Below are 21670 nucleotides of genomic sequence, written 5' to 3'. Positions count from 1 at the left end.
ACATTTTCTCCTGTTTCCTTAATCAAGCCCATTATTTATCATTCACAAATATATTCAAACTAATATTTTCAACCTCTGTTAGTTCTTGAGTATTTGTAACTTCCTGAAGCAGGTTAATTTCTGTATAAAATATTGAACTAGGATTTTCTTTGATTCTTTATAAATGTGTTATACTCGCTGTTCTGTTCTCTTATTTCCCCTTCAAACTATACTCTTCTTTTTTCCTTCAGAAAGAATTCAGAGAACACTTTTTCTTTTTTATGGAATATAGTGTTGCTGGATTCAATTAGTTAAAAAGCCAATTAAGATAATAATTCAACCATGATATAATATAATAATTTTATGTTGTTATTTTATAAATATAGTATATACTAGTTTTATGTTCATTTTATTAGCTGCAAATACCATCAGATGAAAAACTTGAGGAATTTTGGATTGATTTTAATCTTGGGAGCCAGACGCTATCATTTTACATTGCTGGAGATAATGATGTAAGCTTTATTTCTCTTGTATTATTCTGTATTTGTATGTATGTATAAAAATTTTTATATGTACTTTTAAGAATCTACTTTAAGAATTTCTATTTTTCTGGCTATTCCTTTAATATATTTCAGTGTTAACCCTTGTAGTTTTGAGTAACATAGTAACCTACCAAGCTTATTAGAAATGAATTTTTTTCTGATGTTTTATTATAACAGGAAAATTAATCCTAAATTTTAATACTAAATTTAACATACACCTTTCAGAAATAAATTATGTTAATGCAAAATTGTACATTCACTTGAATAAAGTCAGTTGACTCTGGAAGAGACAGCAGAGGGGCCAGGGAGTATAACTCAGTGGCAGAGTGTGTGCTTAATTTGTGTTCAATCCCCAGCACAACATTATTAAAAAAGAAAAAGACAGTAACTACTCAAATACAGAGGCATTCTTTTAAAATTAACTTTAACAGATGGCAATAAAAAGAGTCATATTCATTCATAAAATATTCTATTTGAAACAGTGAGAAATTGATAGGGTAGCATTTGAAAATGAATTTGCTTAAACCTTCTAGACAGGTGGTATGTTTCCTACTGATCTTTTTACCTGAAGATAATCCTTGAGCCATTGTTTCTTAACATATTTCACCTAATATTTTGGTACACTAGCATACTTTATCTGGAATTGTGTGGTCTCATTACCAAATTCTGATTGAGACTTGATTGACATTAATCTGGTTGTGGCTGGTGATAGTATATTAAGGCTTTTACTCTGTTTCTTGATAGAATCCTGCTTTTTGTTCCAGGTAAACTCTAAGCAAACATTAGCCAAATACCTTAGAATTTCCATATATTTTCACTTTTTTTGAATTTTAGAGCACCTTTTTAGAATTCTTAATTAAAACCGAATTCCATTGATTAGCTCTACTTCTCAAGGACAGTGATAGTTTTCATTAGTGTGTTTTTGAGAGTATTTAACTGAATTTTCTTTCAGAAACTGAAATTTCATTTTGGAGAAGAGAATTTTATTAATTTAATTCTTCCCTCCATTCAGCCTGGTCTAATGAGATTCAGACCATACTATAGTATCATATATGATAGGGAAAGTACTATGCATTTATAAATTATATTTTAGACACTGATCAAGATGCTGGGGATTCTTCTCTCAAATATATTTTGAATCCTCTCACTTCTGAATTTTTATAGTAGTAGTATGTTACTATTTAAAATCATTTTGTTTATTTGTGGTTTGTTGTCCACTTTCCTCCATAGGATGTAATATTCATGAGCTATCAGGGACCTGCTTTTTCTTGTTCATAGCCATTCAAGGGCTCATGTTGATTGCCAGAGCAAATAAGTAAATAAATAGTGAAAGAACTGTATGATATATAATTTAGTGTATATAATGCATGGAGGGTTAGGAAAAATAAAGTAGTGTGGAGCCAAAGAATGATTTTAAGAGGTAACATTAATTCATTAAATATTATTAAGAACTTAACTATGTATTAGATATGTACTATGCATTCATGTATAAGATATCCCTATGGGGAGAATGTATGTTTAAGGGCCAATATTAGAGGCAGTTTGGGGGCTTTTGAAATAATCCAGGTGAAAAGTCCTAATGGCATGATTTTGGGAGGTGACGGTGAGAATGGATGGATTGTAGAAAAACTGAAGGGGGGAGGTAGAATTGACAAACTTAGTGATTTGTTTTATAATAAGAATGTTTAATAAAACTTGGTTAACTAGATGGAGATACTGTCACAGGAGGGTAAGTTTTATAGGGCAAGAATGGGGAGTTCAATTTTGAATGTGTTGATTTGGAGACACTTGGATAGATCTGGTAGGCAGTAGAATATTTTGGTCCCAAGCTCAGGTCCCAAGCAGTGATCGCTAAGTAGAGTTATAGAAGCTGTCTTTATATAGATAACAAATAAAACCATAGGATTTATGAGTGTCTGTATGGAAGAATTGTGAAAAATGCATTTTTTACAAGATACAAGAATCAGCCCAAAGAGAACAAATTAAAAGGGTGTGGTGTTGTGGAAGACTAAGAAAGGAATTTTTATAATAGAACATGATCAATACCATGAAATACTCCTGTAAGGTTAAGTAAAATAAAAACTAGTGACTCACGAAAGAGAAGTTTCACTTAAGTGACGAGAGTTTAGGCATTCCTGGAAAATTGGAATTTTTGTTGAGAAGTCCCAACATCAAATTAAGGGAAAGAGCGCATAGTAGTAGGTAGAATAATGTGAATTTAAGGGAAGAGTTTTTCTATTTTTATTTTTTAGGTTCTTTATCTTAAGTATTAGAGATTTTTAAAGGTGATGATGTAAGGCAGATATTCGAGCAGGAGATGTAAGAAGAAATTGAGGTCAAGAGGAAAGCACATAAAACGGATTCAGAGGTGATGATGGAATAAGTTACCACAAAATATTAAAAACTGTTGAAGCTGGGTAAAGGCATAGTTCAGGCTTGTAATACTATGACTTTTACTTCTTAAAAAATCTAGTTTTAAATTCCTATAACTTTTTTTTTAAATGAAGCAGTGAACGGGTATCTCAATATATGGGTAAGAGTTGCTCTCAAGTTGGTAGATGGTAATAATCAGTAGCTATAGAGTGAGGGCTGCCATTGTTAACCAGGAATGAAGGTTCTACCAAGGCTACACTAAAACCTTTCTGTCTCAAATGTCCATCTTGGAGGACTCGGCTTTTATGAAAGAGGAGGTACTGAGGGACCAAAGGCAGGAGATATACTTTGTAAATTAGCTAGCCTATGCTAGTGAGAATAAGTCAGTTTCCCTGGTGTCTTCCCTGGCTAGTAGGTGGCTCCTCAGCCTCTTTCTCTGTAGGAGGAAATCCCAGACACAGAAAAGCAGCTTCCAGGAAGTCACTTTTAATTTTAAAGGGGCTCTGTTTCATCATGTGTCTCAAAATAGCAAGGTTTGTTTTACAGAACTTTGGAGAGAGAGGAGAGTATCAATACTTTCCTCCTGACACTGGAGTTTTGAGGTATGGCTGAATTAGTTCCCTAGTTGAAGAAGGCTAGAAAGGAAGTGATGCCATTCAGGGATGACCAGTTTCAACTAAAGCAAAGAAGTGAAGAGAATTAATGAAGAGATTGAGGATTTGGAGGAATTTTCATATGTGTCTTCATTTATAAGTATTTTTCTTTAAAGAACAAATAATTAGAACAGTTTTCCTCACAAGATTTTTGGAGGATTTATGGTCCCATATTTTTAGGGCTAATATATAATTTGTACTATAACTGCAAATTTAGTATCATTTTATTTATACAGATTTTAGTAAAAAACACTTGGACAGGTACACATTATTACTTAGGCTATATTTCATGTGAGCTCAGTTTTTGAATCCAAGGATAATCAATTAATGAGTATTATGATTTACAACTAGAGATAGGTAGTAGTAGTGCAAACTGAGGAATGACTGTGACTTCACAAAATATTTCAAAGGAAGAAAAAAAGGATGTGGAAACATTTTTAAAAAGCATAACCTCAAATATTAACAGTCATTCTTTTTGGGGAGTAAGAATAAGAATTTGTAAAATTAGTACCACCATATTATTTATATAACTTAAAAATTGATATTTAAAGATATTTTAAACTAAGAATAAACTACTGTTTATTGTCAAAACTTGTTTTTACATTTAAGGATCATCAGTGGGAAGCAGTCACTGTGCCTGAAGAAAAAGTACAAATGTACAGCATTGAAGGTACATTGAAGTATTGTCATTTATAGTTTTCTTCTTGATTCTTATCTTCTGGAATAGAACTGTATCTTCTTTGGGATAACACAGTAGAATAATGGGAACAAAATTAACATTTTCAGATGTTCACATACATAAAGTCATCAAATTTCCTACTCCACATTTCCCTCTAATCACCCAGCTCCTTCCTGTACTTATTCCCTTTTCTATATAGTCTAGAACCCATGATCAATCAGTCTGACCCCTTGCTTGTTGATATTTTCAAGGTTCCTATATTTTTATCCCATTTGCTTGATTAAATCCAAGCATCTAGTTTCTCTACTCCTTTAAGTGGAATTGTGTAATGCTGCTGGATAAAATCATGTAATTTGGCAGACTGGTGTCCTTACAAATTCAGATATTAAGACATATTTCAGTCATTTCAGTGAACATTTAGTGTTCTCTATGATTTTTATTTGCATCTCCCTAAAGTCCAATGTTGTTGAGTACTTTTCATGAGTAATAATTTTTATTGGAATATCTTTTTTCTTTTTAGTGCATTATAGTTCTACATAAGAGTGGGGCTCATTTTGACATATTCATAAGTGCATAAAACAACATTTTAAGTTGTACATATATATGTATGTATATATATAGCCAGTTGACAAAAACAATAAATAGAAGGAATACCAGTAAGAGTAGAGGAAATAGAGTACAAGAAGCAGGAAGAGGGAAGAGAGGAGGGGAAATGGAATTACTAGAGATTGGAATGTAATAAATCATATTACATGCTTGCATGAATACATCAAAAGGAACTTCATTATTTCATAAAAAATCAATAAAACATTAAAAATAACAAAAATGAAAAAATCATGTTTTAATGTATCAGAGTGCTATGGATGTAACAAGAAAAACCTTCAAGCATTTCCCGTAGGAACATTTCACCACTCTGATTGTAGGCTTAGGAAGAAAAACTCTGCTAGAGCCAAAATATTACCAGCAAATATTTAACGGATCAGTTGGGCCTGGAGTAACAGACAACTCAGAGACTTTACCACTGTAGAATGCTATAAATATAGTATGTTACAGTATGCTTATTTTAGTTCTTTTGGGTAAATACCATGGAGTGGGATAGTTGGGTCATACAATGGTTTCATATCTTTTGAGAAATCTCCATACTGCTTTCCAAAGTGGTTATACTAATTTGGACTCCCATCAACAATGCATGAATGTATCTTTCCCCCCACATTCTCACCAGCATTTATTATTTATATTCTTTTGATGATTGCCATCCTAATGGAATGAGATGAAATCTCAGTATTCCATGATTGCTAGGGATGTTGAACATTTTTTGTTTGTTGGTCATTTGTATTTCTTTTGAGAATTGTCTGTAATTATATATACAAGACCCAAAGAAAACTCAACCCAAAGACTTCTAGAGTTGATAAGCAAATTCAGAAAAGTAGCAGGATAGAGATTAAAAGAGAAAAATCAGTAGCTTTCCTATATTCAAATAATGAATTTTCTTAGAAGGAAATCAGGAACACTAGTCCATTCAACCCTGCCCCTCTTTAAAAAAAAATAGCTGGGAGTAATCTAACCAAGGAGTTGAAAAACTATAATGAAAACTAGAAAAACCCAAAAAAGAAATTGAAGAAGACACAAAAAGATGGAAAAATCTCCCATGTGGTTGGAGAGGCAGAATTAATATTGCCAAAATGAACTTATTACCAAAAGCACTATACATATTCAATATATTCCTCATCAAAATACTAATAGCAAATTACAGAACTAGAAAAAACATTCCTAAAATTCATTTGGAAGAATGAAAGGCCCAGAATAGCCAAAGCAGTACTAAGCAAGAAAAGGATTACTGGAGACATCACAATACCTGATCTTAAATTATACTACCGAGCAATAGTGATAAAAACAGCATACATAGTATTGTCATTAAACATACAGAAGATCAGTGGAATAGAATAGAAGACACAGACAAATCAACAAAGTTATAGTCATCTGATACTTGCCAAAAGAGCCAAAAACGTATGTTGGATAAAAGTATCAGGTTTTCCCATCAGCATTTATTTAAAAGGCTATCTACATGTAGAGTAATGAAACTAGATTCCTATCCCTTAACCTGCACAAAAGTCAACTCAAGTGGTTCAAAGATCTTGGAATTAAGAAACTTTTCAATCGCTAGAATCAAACATAGGGTCAGCACTTCACCTTATCGGTACAGTCACTGACTTCCTCATCAAGACCCCTAAAACTCAAGTAATAAAACCCAAGAATCAATAAGTGGGATGGCATCAAATTTAAAGGCTTATGTACAACAAAGGAAACTTATAAGTATATGATGAGAGAACTTACAGAATGGGAGAGAAATATTTTCCAGCTATTCTTCTGACAGAGTATTAATATCCAGAATATATTTAAAAGTCAAAAAATCTTAACACTGATAATAACGCAATCAACAAATGGGCAAAAGAACTAAACATATATGAGTTTTAATTTTTTCCTATTATTTTCTAGGAGGATAATTTACCACATATTACTGCCATAATTTACTACATCTTACTCAAATGGAAGTCTCTAACTTTGAACTTCAGATTCTCTCACAGCTACTTGGCAGTCCTCCATGTCTATAGTGACTTTTTTTTCTGGTTCTCTAACAGCAGCTATTTACATCTTTATAAACTTAAGCTGGGTTCCCCCCCCCTTTCTTTTACTATGATGTGATAACCCAGAAAAACATGATTATTTTCAGGTAAGAAAGCCTAGAGATTTTAACTTCTTAGACCCTTAGTCTTCAAACATCTTTCTATCCTGCTTAAAAACAACAACAACAACAACAAAAAACTCTTCTGTAGCCAGGTACAGTAGCACACCCCTATAATCCCAGTAGCTTGGGAAGCTGAGAGAGGAGGATCACAAGTTTGAGGCCAACTTCAGCAACTTAGTGAGACCCTGTCTCAAAATAAAAAGGGCTGGGGATGTAACTCAGTAGTAAGGTATTCCTGGGTTCAATCCCCAATACCCTCACCCACTACAAAAAAGAAAAAAGAAAAAAATAACTGCTGTAAATGGAAGGCTACTCTTGTGGAAGGCTAATTTCTCTGAGTTCTCCATTCACATTTTTCAGTTATTTGCTCCATCAATTCATATTTCTTATATCTTCTTCCTCATTTCTCTTTTTTCAGCATACAAAAGGTGTCACATGTCTACATCTTAAAACAAAAAGCCATGTCATCTTCAGCTCTTTTCCCATTCATAAAATTTTCCCATTCATAAAATCCCATTCATTTGTTGTACATAAGACTTTAAATTTGATGCCATCCCACTTATTAACTTCTGTTCTTAATATATTCTGTTGTATCAAGAACTCCACTGAAATTTTTTCACTACCAAGATAATAATTAACTCATAATTTTAAAAAATGTGAGTCAGTCCTCATACTGACTCACATTTGACAATGTTGGCCACAACTTTTTTAAAAATATTTTTTTCTTATTTCTCAGCTGACTCTAGATACAGATATAATGCTTTTCTACTTGGATATTTTCACAAATACCCATGTACATGAAACTGAGCTCATTATCATACTTTAAAAAGCTCCTCCTTCATTTCCTGTCTTAATAAATGGTTTGATAATCATCTAGTTTTGGCAAATATGGAAGTCGTTCTTGACTGTTTCCTCTATATAACCCACTTTCCATGATCATTCATTTTTACTTACCATCTTTTGAATGTATTCTCAGTCCCTTTGTCCCATGTTTGATTAATGTGAAGTGATGATTCCTGAGGATATTTTTATATAAAAATTAGGTATATACTTTTTAAAAGATTTTTCGAAATGACTTTGCAGGATAAAAGCATATTAACATATTCATGTAACTATAGTATGCTGGAATACCATCCATTGAATTTGATACATTAATAAAGTTCTGCTATGTTGATATACATAAATATTTAAATTTTATAGCAAATAATATAACAGGAAGTCTTTTGGAATCTCAGTAATATTGCTAACAAATTAAAAAACAAAGCAAGCCACAAACATATTCCAGGCAATTGATGCAAGTACCAGAAATTTCATGTAAGTAATCAATGAAATGTAAAAAGTACCAATGAATTTCTGTATAGGCAGTTACAATACAAGTACACAAATCTTTGTACAGACCAGGTGTGAAATCATTCAGCAAAATCAGATTTGAAGTAATTCTCATATTCTTGTGCTTGCAAGCCACAAAAGCAAACATTACATTTAAGTTCCCAGCAAACTACAGAAAAAATGCATTATCAGAAGGATAAAACAATTAGCAAAAATATTTTATTAAGATTACAAATGTTTTAATCTTGATCATAGAAACATGAAACATTATCATCTTAAAAGCCACCTAAATTTTCATCTCTGAAACCTAAAAAATTGTTACTGTTGCGCATGACTGTTTTTAAACCACCATAACTCCTTGAGTTAGAAACTATGTCACCACTAATCTTCAATCTATTAATAATTTGTACCATCAAAGGGTGAATTACTGTGGAAGTTTCACAACATATACGTGCAAAAGGACTTAAAACATTTTCTGCTTCAGCAAACTTCTTAAGAATCAGAAAATTTCATAACCCATAGGGTTATTTCATTTCTTTAGGCAGATCATGGGGTGGCCTACAGAGCTTTTTCTGAAGCAGAAATTCCATATTTTGTTTTGGTTCTTCTACCTCCACATGTTTTCTTCCTGCTCAAAAGTGTATTCTGTGGGCAGGTGTGGAGATTTCTCAGCCAACAGTAGCAGCCCTACCATAGGTAGGATAGGAGCAGTGGTGGTCCCTGAGCTGGGCCTTAGTCCATAATACAGGCAAATTAATCAGGTGCCAGGTGATTTGTAGATAACTTTTCTGGGGAGTTAAGTGGAGTACTGCTTATAAAATGTCACTTACAGTATTTTTGCTGGATTTAAAAATTTGTTGAGCATAAGATATTTGGGGGAGATATCCTATTGATACTTATCAAATGGTATTTGTAATAACATTTATGTAAGTATATAACAACTATATTTAATAGAAATGTTTGAATAAATGCTTATGCATATAAATTTAGTACTTATTATATTTTCTTTGTTGACCTTTTTAAAAGTTAATAAAATGGCTTTCTCAAATGTATTATGAATATTTTGTTAAGAATTTCTTTTCTTTTTTTTCTTTTTTTATTGGTTGTTCAAAACATTACAAAGCTCATGACATATCATCTTTCATACATTTGATTCAAGTGAGTTATGAACTCCCATTTTTACCCCAAATACAAATTGCAGAATCACATCAGTTACACATTCACAATTTTTACATAATGCCTTATTAGTGACTGTTGTATTCTGCTGCCTTTCCTATCCCCTACTATCCCCCCTCCCCTTCCCCTCCCCTCCCATCTTCCCTCTCTACCTCATCTGCTGTTGTTCAGTTCTCTCCCTTGTTCCCCCCCTTTGCCCTCACAACCTCTTATATGTAATTTTGTGTAACATTGAGGGTCTCCTACCATTTCCATACGCTTTCCCTTCTCTCTCCCTTTCTCTCCCCCCACTCGTCTCTGTTTAATGTTAATATTTTCCTCATGCTCTTCCTCCCTGTTCTGTTCTTAGTTGCTCTCTTTATAACAAAGAAGACATTTGGCATTTGTTTTTTAAGGATTGGCTAGCTTCGCTAATGCCATCCATTTCCCTGCAGATTCTATGATTTTGTCATTTTAGTGCTGCGTAATACTCCATTGTGTATAGATGCCACATTTTTTTTATCCATTTATCTATTGAAGGGCATCTAGGTTGGTTCCACAGTCTAGCTATTGTGAATCGTGCCGCTATGATCATTGATGTGGCAGTATCCCTATAGTACGCTCTTTTAAGATCCTCAGGGAATAGTCCGAGAAGGGCGATAGCTGGGTCAAATGGTGGATCCATTCCAAGCTTTCCCAGAAATCTCCATACTGCTTTTCAAATTGGCCTCACCAATTTGCAGTCCCACCAGCAGTGTACAAGTGTACCCTTTTCCCCACATCCTCGCCAACACTTATTGTTGTTTGACTTCATAATGGCTGCCAATCTTACTGGAGTGAGATGGTATCTTAGGGTGGTTTTAATTTGCATTTCTCTGACTGCTAGAGATGGTGAGCATTTTTTCATGTACTTGTTGATTGATTGTATGTCCTCCTCTGTGAAGTGTCTGTTCAGGTCCTTGGCCCATTTATTGATTGGGTTATTTGTTATCTTATTGTTTAATTTTTTGGGTTCTTTGTATATTCTGGATATTAGGGCTCTATCTGAAGTGAGAGAGGTAAAAATTTGTTCCCAGGATGTAGGCTCTCTATTTACCTCTCTTATTGTTTCTCTTGCTGAGAAAAAACTTTTTAGTTTAAGTAAGTCCCATTTGTTTATTCTTGTTATTAACTCTTGGGCTATGGGCGTCCTATTAAGGAATTTGGAGCCCGACCCCACAGTATGTAGATTCTAGCCAACTTTTTCTTCTATCAGACGCAGTGTCTCTGATTTGATATCTAGGTCCTTGATCCATTTTGAGTTAACTTTTGTGCATGGCGAGAGAAAGGGATTCAGTTTCATTTTGTTGCATATGGATTTCCAATTTTCCCAGCACCATTTGTTGAAGATGCTATCCTTCCTCCATTGCATGCTTTTAGCCCCTTTATCAAATATAAGAAAGTTGTACTTTTGTGGATTGGTTTCTGTGTCCTCTATTCTGTACCATTGGTCCACCTGCCTGTTTTGGTACCAGTACCACGCTGTTTTTGTTACTATTGCTTTGTAGTACAGTTTGAACTCTGGTATCGCTATACCTCCAGATTCACACTTCCTGCTTAGAATTGCTTTTGCTATTCTGGGTCTTTTGTTTTCATGAAGCCTTGGCTAAAGACTTCTTCCTGCCAAGCTGCATCTCGGAGGCTAGCGGGGACTGTGGCTGGTGGATCTGGACCTCTGCGTCTTGTGGGGCAATCTGTCTCTTCAAAAAATCCTAGTAGCTCCCGGCCGTCTCTCTTCAGTGGAATTTTGCTAGGAGATTCTCCGTTGGTAGAATCTAAGCGTTATCTATGCATCTTTATGACCCCATCACTGGGGGGGGGTATTGAAAACGCTGCCTCTCCACCCACCGCCATGTTGGATCTGTTAAGAATTTCTTAGAGGAGGCTGAGGATGTGGCTCAAGTGGTAGTGCACTTGGCTAGCATGCGTGAGGCACTGGGTTCAATTCTCAGCACCACATAAAAATAAAATAAAGATATTGTGTCCACCTAAAACTAAAAAATAAATATTAAAAAGAGTTTCTTAGAGTCCAGAACTATTCTATGCTCTATTTCATTAGTTATGACATTACCAAGTAATTTATAGATCTAGGACACTATGACACTGAAAGATAAATTGACTTATTTACATAGATAGGTAGTGCCAGAATTGATTAAACACTTTTTCAGTTTTAGAAGTTTTAAGTTTGATTGAATTAATTTAAATTAATATGCTGTATGTTTTTTCTTTTTTATAGTATAGAGTTATATAGAAATTAATATAAATTGTGATTTGTTTACAGTGATAGAATCAAAGAAGCTACTGACTGTAATTCTGAAAAATATAGTTAAAATTGGTAAAAGAGAAGGGAAGGAATTGCTTTTGTATTTTGATGTATCATTGGAAATCACTAATGTGACTCAAAAAATTTTTGGTGCTGATAAATATAGGGTAAGTTTTTAAACTCTTTAAATATTTATTATGTTCATAATTCTGGAAACCCAGTTTAGGGCTAAAAGTTCCATTGCTGTTTTTTCCCATTCTACATTTCTTAAAATGACATGTAGTTCTTTAAAATTGTTCTGTGGAATAGCCATCACCTAATATCCTTTGAGATGTCTATTAGAAAATATCTCAGATGACAGAATTAGCAGCAACTGCTTAGAACATTATTGAATTCCTACCATGTGTTTAAAAGTGAAATGAATCAAGCACTTCAAGATATTAAGCATTGTAAGAATTGTACCAATGATACCTCAGAAGAAGTAAGTAATTAGTCTAGGGAAAATGAATTATATATGGAAACTGAAGAAAGAGAATGATCATAAGAGGTTTGAAGGTAAGGTGTTATTGTGGAGATGGGCCTTGAATGGGCTTCAGAGTTAAAGAAAAGGATTTGGATAAGATGCTTTCCAGGATTGTGGAAGGCATTTTAAGCCAAATATTATTTAATGAGAATTTAAGGTGACAATTCATCTTAAATGAATTGGGGGAGATATCCTGTTGAAAAGTTTAGATAGTGCAGAAGATTTATGTTGAAAGATAATAGGATATATTGGTGAAGAACCCTTGTAGAGGGAACAAAATGGTAAGACAAGGTTACTAGGAAGTAATTGAAGTGTTCTGAGGAAGGGTATTTATATATATATGAGAAAAGGAAATTTTGGTAATTTGGAAGAATACAGATAGGAAATAATTGCATTAAATGGAAAGAAAATGACATTACTTTGAATTGAATTTTAGGAATTTGCCAGAAAACAAGGTATTTCAGTTGCCAAAACATCTGTGCATATACTTTTTGATGCAAGTGGATCACAGGTATATCTCTGACTTAATTTATTTTTATCACTGGGCAAAGTTGAAGAGTAAACAATAATAGCAATAAAGTTGACAATGGGTGAATATCTAAAAAAACACATATTATCTCAATATAAACGGAACACTAATAAAATGTATATGATTTGTATAAAGTTACTAATGATAATTTCATTACAAAGATTACAGCATTATTGATAAACACCACTTTTAGTAACTTTGTAAATTAGAAGTATATGTTCTTCCACTAAAGGCAAAACTTGTTTACAAATGAATATTTAATTGAGTCACTTTGTAAAAATTGGTATATGGATAAAAGAGGGAAAGAGCTGACATTTGTAAATGTGAGGTGAGTAGATTTATTAAAATTTTATTACTTTATGGGTTACAGTTTTAAAATAGTTTTTTCTACATTCTCTACCAAGATTCTAGTGCCAGAAAGTCAGTTCTCACCAGTAGAAGAAGAACTTAGTAGTTTAAAAGAAAAATCTAATCCTCAAAAGGAATTTGCTGAGCCTCCAAAATACATCAAAAATAGTAACCAAGGAAATGGGAAAAATAGTCAGCTCGAGGTAAATATGGTGTCAAAATAGTTGTTTATAGAACTGCATAAGTCAAATCATTGTTAAGTACAAAAAAAACCCTAGCTTGCATTTATATATTATTGGCCTTGATAAATGACAATTCAGTTTCCTCCCACGTTTTGCAAATGCAAACACAAGAAGATAATATTTTGGCTGATTATGTATATGTGAAGGGTTAGGAGTTAGAACAGGTTTACTATGGAATTAGCACCCTAATTCTTTTCCTACTTCTGCTCCATCAAAGAAACTTTCTCTCCCATCCACCTTTTTATAGATTTTTCTCTAAAAGCTTACTACCTACCCAGTGTTCTAAACATTTTACGGCTTCCTTGCAGAGCTTCTTTCATACACATAATTTAAGCTTTTAAATTATGTCCAGACTTGTCCTCAAAGTTCTATCAGTGCATCTATATTCTTTGTTCTAAGATTTCCTCTTGTCTCTATCTTCAAGTCATTTCTAAAGTCTAATGTTAATTTTTGCTCAAATCATATCTGCCTCCACACCTCAATAACACTACTGTTAATTCTTCTGTTGATAGCCTTGATGCTGGCATCTTTTCCCCGTATATCTAGAGCCAAGATGGTGATGACTGTCCTTTCATAGTGTCTCTCACATCCTTCCTTCCTTCTGTTACTCACCTCAGTACACCTAGGTTAACGTTGTAGCCTCCTAATTGGTTGTTGACACTATTGCTTCATCCTCTAAGCTATCCCTGCTATGCTAGTAAATTTGTTGTTAAATAACCGTGTTCTGACAGCACTCTTTTGCTCAAAAAACTTTTATCTCACTGACTCGATAGATTTTGATTTAGTTCTGTAGACCTGCAATCACATCGTTTGTTCCTTTTTTTAAAAAAAAATTTACTCATCTAAAACATACTTATATTTGCAAGTCTTAGTTCATTTTTCTTTCTTGAAACTTTTTTTCTATTTCAGATTTTAATTATCTTATCTTTAATCGACTATGACTCTCCACAGGCTTTTGCATACATTTTTGCATGTTTGTTACTCAGTACTTTCTTCTGTGGTGTTATGTCTTCAACTGAATGAAAAATGACATCTTTTATTTCTTCAGTATATAAGTTCACTATATCAATATTTCAGTTCTCATTCAATATATCACAAAAACAGTAATTTCTTTAAGAAGAATCTACTGGTTCCAAAGCTGCTTTTCTGGTTAATATTAAAATTCCTTTTCCTCCTGTATTTTCTACACTTACCCCACATCCCACATATTTACCTATTCACTGCTCCATGGTTTATTTTCCCCTCTGATTTAAGGGACTGTTCCTTGAAAAAAAGAAAGAAAAAAACAGCTGTCCTATGCTTCTGTATGGTATGTTACTTTATGTGGTGCCCTCAGAAACTCTGAATCCCTGTAGTCCCCACTTTTGCTTATCTACTTCTGGTACTCTTATAAATCATTCACTTTGGGATGATGTAGAAAAATACAAATCCTTGTTGAAGCCTCTCCTATGTGCCAACAAATCTCTAAATTCCTATAGTGGCTTATTTCAAAGACATTTTGGTTTCCACAGATTATTAATTCCAGTTTCAAAATTGTGTGAAAGTTTTAAAGAATGCTTAACATTATGAAAGCATTTAAAAATAATTTTACATAAGTACGTACATAAGTACAAACATAATCCTCATAAAATAGAAGAGGAAATTGCAAATCAATGGTTAGCTAGATAAACTTAAAATCAGTAAAATATTTTCAGTTTGTACATGAAGGCACTATATTGTATACATCTAGATATTTAATAAATATTAAACAGTATTTCTGATTTGTTTTGATTACTTATGCAATACCAAATATGGATAAAACCTTGTGGTCAGCCTGAAACACAGAAATTTCTGAATATTGTCTTATTTTTAAAAAGCATCGTATGCATGTTATGAGTAAAATTGTAGGATATTTAATTTCAGAGAGAGTGTGTGTTTAATGTGGTTGTTTCTCATGGTTTAAGATAACTACTCCTAGCAAAAGAAAAATGTCTGAAGCATCAATGATTGTTCCTGGTGCAGATAGATACACTGTGAGAAGTCCAGTACTTTTAATCAACACATGTAAGTTTTATAATCTGAAAAGATTTTTTAACAAGTATTATATTTCAAAGGAGAAAATATTTAATTCCGGGAAATTTTGACATCATTTTCCTGAAGAGACATAAAATTGATAAAAATATGAATCACAAATGTCTTCTAGTGGGAAGAAAGATATAATGAGCATTGAGATATAAACATTTTTCAAAATATTAATATCCAGCATTAATAATTTATCATAATCTAAACAGGAGGCAGCATAACATAATGGTTAATACATTGAATTAATCATACTGTTTGGCTCTTCCTGTACCCCAGTGTGTATTTTGTAAGATTATTTTCTAGCTAAATTTAGAATCACTGTCTTTTTTGTGATATAGAATCAAAGTGTCTGTCTCATCAAGATTAGAAGATTAAATAAAGATCATCATTCAAAAAGGAATATTTATTAAATATTTAGACAATGCTTGGCATATACTAAGAGTTATAAATTTAGAAAAAACTGATACTTTGTGCTAATGGTTTTAAACAAAGTCTGTCTTCCTGACAATTTAATATTGACTTTCCATTCCCCAAATCTGCTGGGCAATTGCCTAATGTATGACAAATTTCTCAAACTTAATAAGCCCAAAATTAAGTCTATCTTACTTTACACTCTGACATTTTTTTCTCCGCTTCTTGATAAGTGGCATCCATGTCCACTTATTCTTCTAAACTGGAAACTTGAAAACTGGTTTCCAAGAACCTCCCTTATCTTTCTCACCTAAAAAGTACCTCAGTACAAAATTAAAAAAAAAAAAACTCTCACCATCCTTTGTCCTCCTTTAGCAACACCACGAAGAAGAAGAATTAAACCACCACTGCAAATGATAAGTTCAGCAGAAAAAGCTGCTCTTTCTAAAGCACCAGAAAATGGAGTGGATAATGCTATATCCCTTAAACCTAGACCATCAGAAGGAATAAATAGGAGAGAGAATGCAGACAAAGTAAGTACTCTTTGGGTATTTTTTAAATTGTTTTCAGATTATCATAGAAATATATATTGAGCTGACTTCTTTTATAACCAGTATATTTTTCTAGATATCATTTATTATCCTTTAAAATAGGTTTCTTCTAGAGTATGACTCATTTACTATGCTTGCTATAAGACTTATTAACATCTGTTCACTATAATTGCAGCTTTTACACTGTTAGGAGAAAAGGTCTTTCTATACAAGTTAACGTCTGCTATGGAGAAGGCTTTAGTGGGTACAGAAATGTGAGATCCAAATGGACTCTGTATTTATGTATTTCAAAGTCTCTCATGGTTAATAAGATAATCACAACACAGTGTAAGCATCATCAGATGTACATAGAAGTTTCCATAACAGCCATTGAAAAGGGTAACCAATATAGCTGGAAAAGAGGGTGAAAATCAGCAGAGACCTTTTAAGGAAATATTGAGGGAGGGTGAATTAATTTTTGAAGTACCAGTAAAAGTTAGTCCCATGAATATTGAAAACAAGGGCATTCATTCCAGGTTATTGAAGGGACAGGAATAGGGAATGGATAAGGAAAAAAATGGTTTCTTGGAGAAAGAAAAGTTTGTAGATGAGGAACACTTAATGGGTTTTTATTTTCTTTTGGAGTATGAAAATGGTAAATTTCTCCTGGGATCTGTTGAAGCAGGGGTCAGGAACAAGTAAAGATTTTAAAATAGCTCCTAAGAGTTAAGGGGGGAAACTTGAGAATAAGTCCAAGTGTTAGGCAAGATTCAGTTTAAATTTAAGACTGAATTTGATCATTGTTACTGAATATAATACATTTATGAACATACATTAGTTCATAAAATGTGAGCAATATTCTCAAAGCATAGTAGTCTTCATGCTAAAATTTTAAAAAAGAGCACTTGGTGGATTTTTTAAAACTTTAAATGGGTGTTTGTGGGAAATAAAGAGTGTAAGTGTTGAAGAAAGAAAAAATAGTAAAAACTAATGGCTTAAATTATTGAGCTAAGTATTTTTTAATAAAGGTATTATTTTTTAATTGTTTGCCATGGTCCTGAATATTGTAAATGATAGGTATTGTAGCTAGAATTGCACTTACATATTTCAGGAGAACCCTCTTCACTGTGACACCAAAAAATGTACCTGCATATTTCTACAGCTGTTTCCAAGTATAGAAAATCATTGGCTAAATTAGGTAGAAAAGATTGCTAAGGCAAGGTAAAATATCTTGGGATATCTTAGGTATATTTTCTGAAAGTGATAGCAAATTTTAATTTTATCTTCATAAAGTGTGATTCTGTGGCTATGGAAAGAGGAAAGCTTAATGTAGACAAGAACTTACCTGGGCAGAGGCCAAAAATTTTAAAATAATTTAATACTTCATAATTTCCAAGTTCTCTACATACTTTAGTGAAAAGACAGAAGAGGTATAGCCTGTGAAATCAGTAACAACAGGAGATTTGCCGTGGAGGTTCTAGAGATTGTCAATAATAGATGAGAATTATTACTCTAGCTATGGATGGGATTAGAAAATTTGTAGGATCTTCTGCCTCCTTGTCTGCAATGAAAGGTAGTTTCTTGTGTTTCAGAATAGGTAATATTCTAGAATGAGCATAACATTTATGAAATATATGCACTGTCCAACTTTCATAGCAAGACAGATTTGCTTTTTCAAATCTTAATACTCTTGACGTTTTTAAAGTTTTCATATGTCTTAATTAAAGTTTACAGTAATATGTGTCCTGTGTTTGTAGCATATTAAAACTGCTAAAGTTGCGGAAAAGACAGAAAAGAAGGACATTGAATTCCCAAACCAAAATTTCAGTAAGTTCTTTTTGGTTTAATTTAAGTTGCTTTAAAATACAGAGAGAGCTGGGTACAGTGGAGCATTTCTGTCATCTCAGTGACTGGGAGGTTGACACTGGTAGTTCACAAGTTCAAAGCCAGCCTCAACAACTTATGAGACCTTGTCTCAAAATGAAAAAAAAAAAAAAAGAACTTGGGGTATTGCTTAATGGTTAAGTACCCCTGGGTTCAATTCCTGGTACCTAAATGAATAAACATCAGAGATGAAATCCAGGACATTGTTCCTGAATCACAGGCAGTGGCAACAATAGATAAACCTGTGTAAATGAGAAAATCCATCAAATCATGTAGTATATATTGTTATTTTTAGATGAATATAACAGATTTGAGAAATGTAATATTTGTTATAGCATTGATCTTGTTCAGTTATTTAGCCCCACTGACTTTCATTGAGTTGAAAAAGAAAAAAATTATAATGAGTGTGTTTGGTATATGCCAGGAACTTTTGAGGTTGCACAGAAATAGAAGAAGATTTCTGTTTCCATTAAATTGGGGCCTGAGGGCTGGGGTTTTGGCTCATAGGTAGAGCACTTGCCTAGCATGTGTGAAGCACTGGATTTGATCCTCGGCACCACACAAAGTAAAATAAAGACATTGTATCCACCTATAACTAAAAAATAAATAAAAATTGGGGTTTGAGATGGAGGAAGCAAGAGATCAGTATCCAAATTTGTGGATCTTTATGGAATTCTACACTAACCCCCATTTGACTCTTCCCAACTATATGAAAAATGAAAATATCATTTTTGTTTTATTTAGATGAACTCCAGGACATTGTTTCTGAATCACAGGCAGTGGGAAAAATAGATAAACCTGTGTAAGTATGAGAAAATCCATCAAATCATTTAGTATATAATGTTATTTTTAGATGAATATAACAGATTTGAGAAATGTAATATGTAATATTAGTCATAGCATTAATCTTACTCAGTTATTATAATAGCACAATGGGAAATGGTCTATACTTATTTCCATATTAACTAACATAACTCTTTTCAAGTTGAGAGATTTTAAAAGGATGAGATTTTTTAAATGTAATGTATGAATGTGAAAAAATTTAACTTGGTTTAAATACACAGTAAAATGTATGAAAAGTGAGATATATTTAGGTGGATATTCAAGTAGTTGGAGTAGTAGTACTTTTCTAATTTTTTAATCAGACAGTTATAAATTTTAATTTTTGTCATGTCTTATGAAATTGTTTTCATGTTTAAACAGACTGTTTTCAATAAACATTGACTAAATAAAAGTCAAGGTCTTAAGAGTCATATGCTGATTTTTAGTAATATATTAAGCAAATGAATTTATTTTCTAGGCTGCCTGGTGTTTTAGACAACATCTGTGAAAATAAAATGAACTCCAAATGGGCATGTTGGACACCTGTAACAACTATTAAACTATGTGATAACCAAAGAGTCGATACTTTTTCAGGAGAAACATTCAATCAAGGTGAAACATAGCTTTGTATGCATGTGGTGGTAGTACAAAGAAATAATAACTTCCTTGGATGTCTAACAAGTATTTTGGGTTTTAACAAATTTTAATTATTTCCAGGCACAATGGCACACACCTATAATCCCAGCTACTCAATAGACTAAGGCAGGAAGATTGCAAGTTTGAGGCCAGCCTTGGAAATTTAGTGAGACCCTGTCTCAAAATAAAAAAGGAACTGGGATGTATCTCAACAGTAGAGCATACCTGAGTTCAATTCCCATTACTGCAAAAAATAAAAAAAATTATAAATTTATGCGTTTTATTTAAGAATTAATTTCTCGTCTTTCCATTAGATATTGATATCAACAAGCAATATACTAAACAAAAATCATCTTCTATATCTGATGATGATTCTGAAGAAACAGAAAATGCAAAATATATGAAAGAAACAGTGGAGCCTAACAAAGTATACAAAGCAGAAGAATTGTGCAAAAGAAACAATCAACAACAAAATCATCCACAGTATTCAGAGCAGAATACTGAAAATACCAAGCAGAGTGACTGGCACATTGAATCTGAAACAACTTTTAAGTCAGTTCTTCTAAATAAGACAATTGAAGAATCTCTGATATATAGGAAGAAATACATATTGTCAAAAGATGTGAATACTGCTATTTGTGATAAAAGCCCTTCTCCTAGAAAAAATGTGAAAAGTCAGAGAAAATCAGGGAAAGCAGTGACTTCGGAACTTAATTCCTGGGAATTGAAAGAAAAACAAATGGTGAGCTTTCAGTGAGTTTTGATGTCTTCATACCAATAAGATGCCTACTTAATTACATAAAGTGAAAGTTGATTGCTGCATATTTAATGTGTTCAATGCCTTATTCTTTGATTGAATGTATAAATCCTGAGAGTAGGTTTCCCCTTATCCTCCTTACTCATTTCTCCCTAATCCCAGCCCTGATAGAACAGTATTTGATCCATATTTCTCCCTAATCCCAACTCTGATAGATCAGTATTTGACCCATGCAGACATGTGTAGAAAAGTGAACCCTGAAGTTTCTATCTCTTCTCTTTGGGTTCCTCCCATTCTCTCCTTTTGAATACACATACCAAGCAATTCTTTCTTCGTTTTTATAAATGGTTATTTTTGTTTTTCCTCTATAACTAACCTACCAAAGAGTAGGGCTTGTGTTTATTCAGCCTTTGTTTTCCTGCATGTCCTATATTACTCATAGTAGCATCTTAAACACTTCTTGGATGAACACATTAAATCTTTACAAGGGTTTGCAGGAAATAATGTAAATAACTTAGAAGAGACTGTCTTCTGCAATTGTTGCTCATTCTTATTGGAGCCCTAGCTTTATTTTTCAGACTAAATCATCTAAGTATTACATCTCCAACACAGTTTAAACTACTCTGCATCACACTTACACAGAAGAAAATTTTACTTTTTGTAAAAATTGTCATGACTTTTTGTAATTGCTATCAAGATACGGATTAAGGAAAATTTTTAATCAGTATACATTTTATTGCCAATTACGCAATTTGTTTTTGCCATCCTATGATAAGTTTTTTTTAGGTTTAGATTTTCATTTATCCTCTGAAAATACTACTAATACCTGAGTTGTCAGATTTCTGGAGTCAATGTAAAATGTTTATACCTTGTGATCTAGACATTATTTAATTTGTTGACAGCCTCCCTTAAAATTTTTTTTTTAACCTACAATCTACTTTTCATGTTTAATTTGTGTGCTTTCTTCCATATATTCCTTTGGGATTTTTTGGTTGTTGTTGTTTTTTTTTTTTGTTTTTTGTTTTTTGATTCCTAGAATGGTGTTCTTTTCTCTTTAGACTCTTAGCTGCTATTTAGTTCCCTCAATCTTAGAGGAAGTAAGATTCCAACTGTCCAAACACAGTTATGTCATTCAATTTTTAATTTGAAACTTTTTTGGTGGGGTAAGA

General features: G+C 32.9%; 1 protein-coding gene across 1 annotated transcript in view; it reads left to right on the top strand.

The window, feature by feature from the left end:
- Positions 1 to 21670, top strand: part of Sycp2 (synaptonemal complex protein 2) — a 61694-nt gene that overhangs the window by 8882 nt on the left and 31142 nt on the right. Inside the window, exons 12-22 of the mRNA XM_026408359.2 lie at positions 396 to 491; positions 4157 to 4217; positions 11777 to 11925; positions 12718 to 12792; positions 13215 to 13361; positions 15344 to 15443; positions 16248 to 16405; positions 18160 to 18229; positions 18475 to 18532; positions 19587 to 19720; positions 20059 to 20486. Of these exons, the coding sequence (XP_026264144.2) occupies positions 396 to 491; positions 4157 to 4217; positions 11777 to 11925; positions 12718 to 12792; positions 13215 to 13361; positions 15344 to 15443; positions 16248 to 16405; positions 18160 to 18229; positions 18475 to 18532; positions 19587 to 19720; positions 20059 to 20486 (1476 nt within the window). The remainder of the gene's footprint in view (positions 1 to 395; positions 492 to 4156; positions 4218 to 11776; positions 11926 to 12717; positions 12793 to 13214; positions 13362 to 15343; positions 15444 to 16247; positions 16406 to 18159; positions 18230 to 18474; positions 18533 to 19586; positions 19721 to 20058; positions 20487 to 21670) is intronic.

The sequence above is a fragment of the Urocitellus parryii genome, chromosome 6 (assembly GCF_045843805.1).
Source record: "Urocitellus parryii isolate mUroPar1 chromosome 6, mUroPar1.hap1, whole genome shotgun sequence".
Lineage (NCBI taxonomy): Eukaryota > Metazoa > Chordata > Mammalia > Rodentia > Sciuridae > Urocitellus > Urocitellus parryii.
This window is presented reverse-complemented; position numbering and strand designations above follow the sequence as displayed.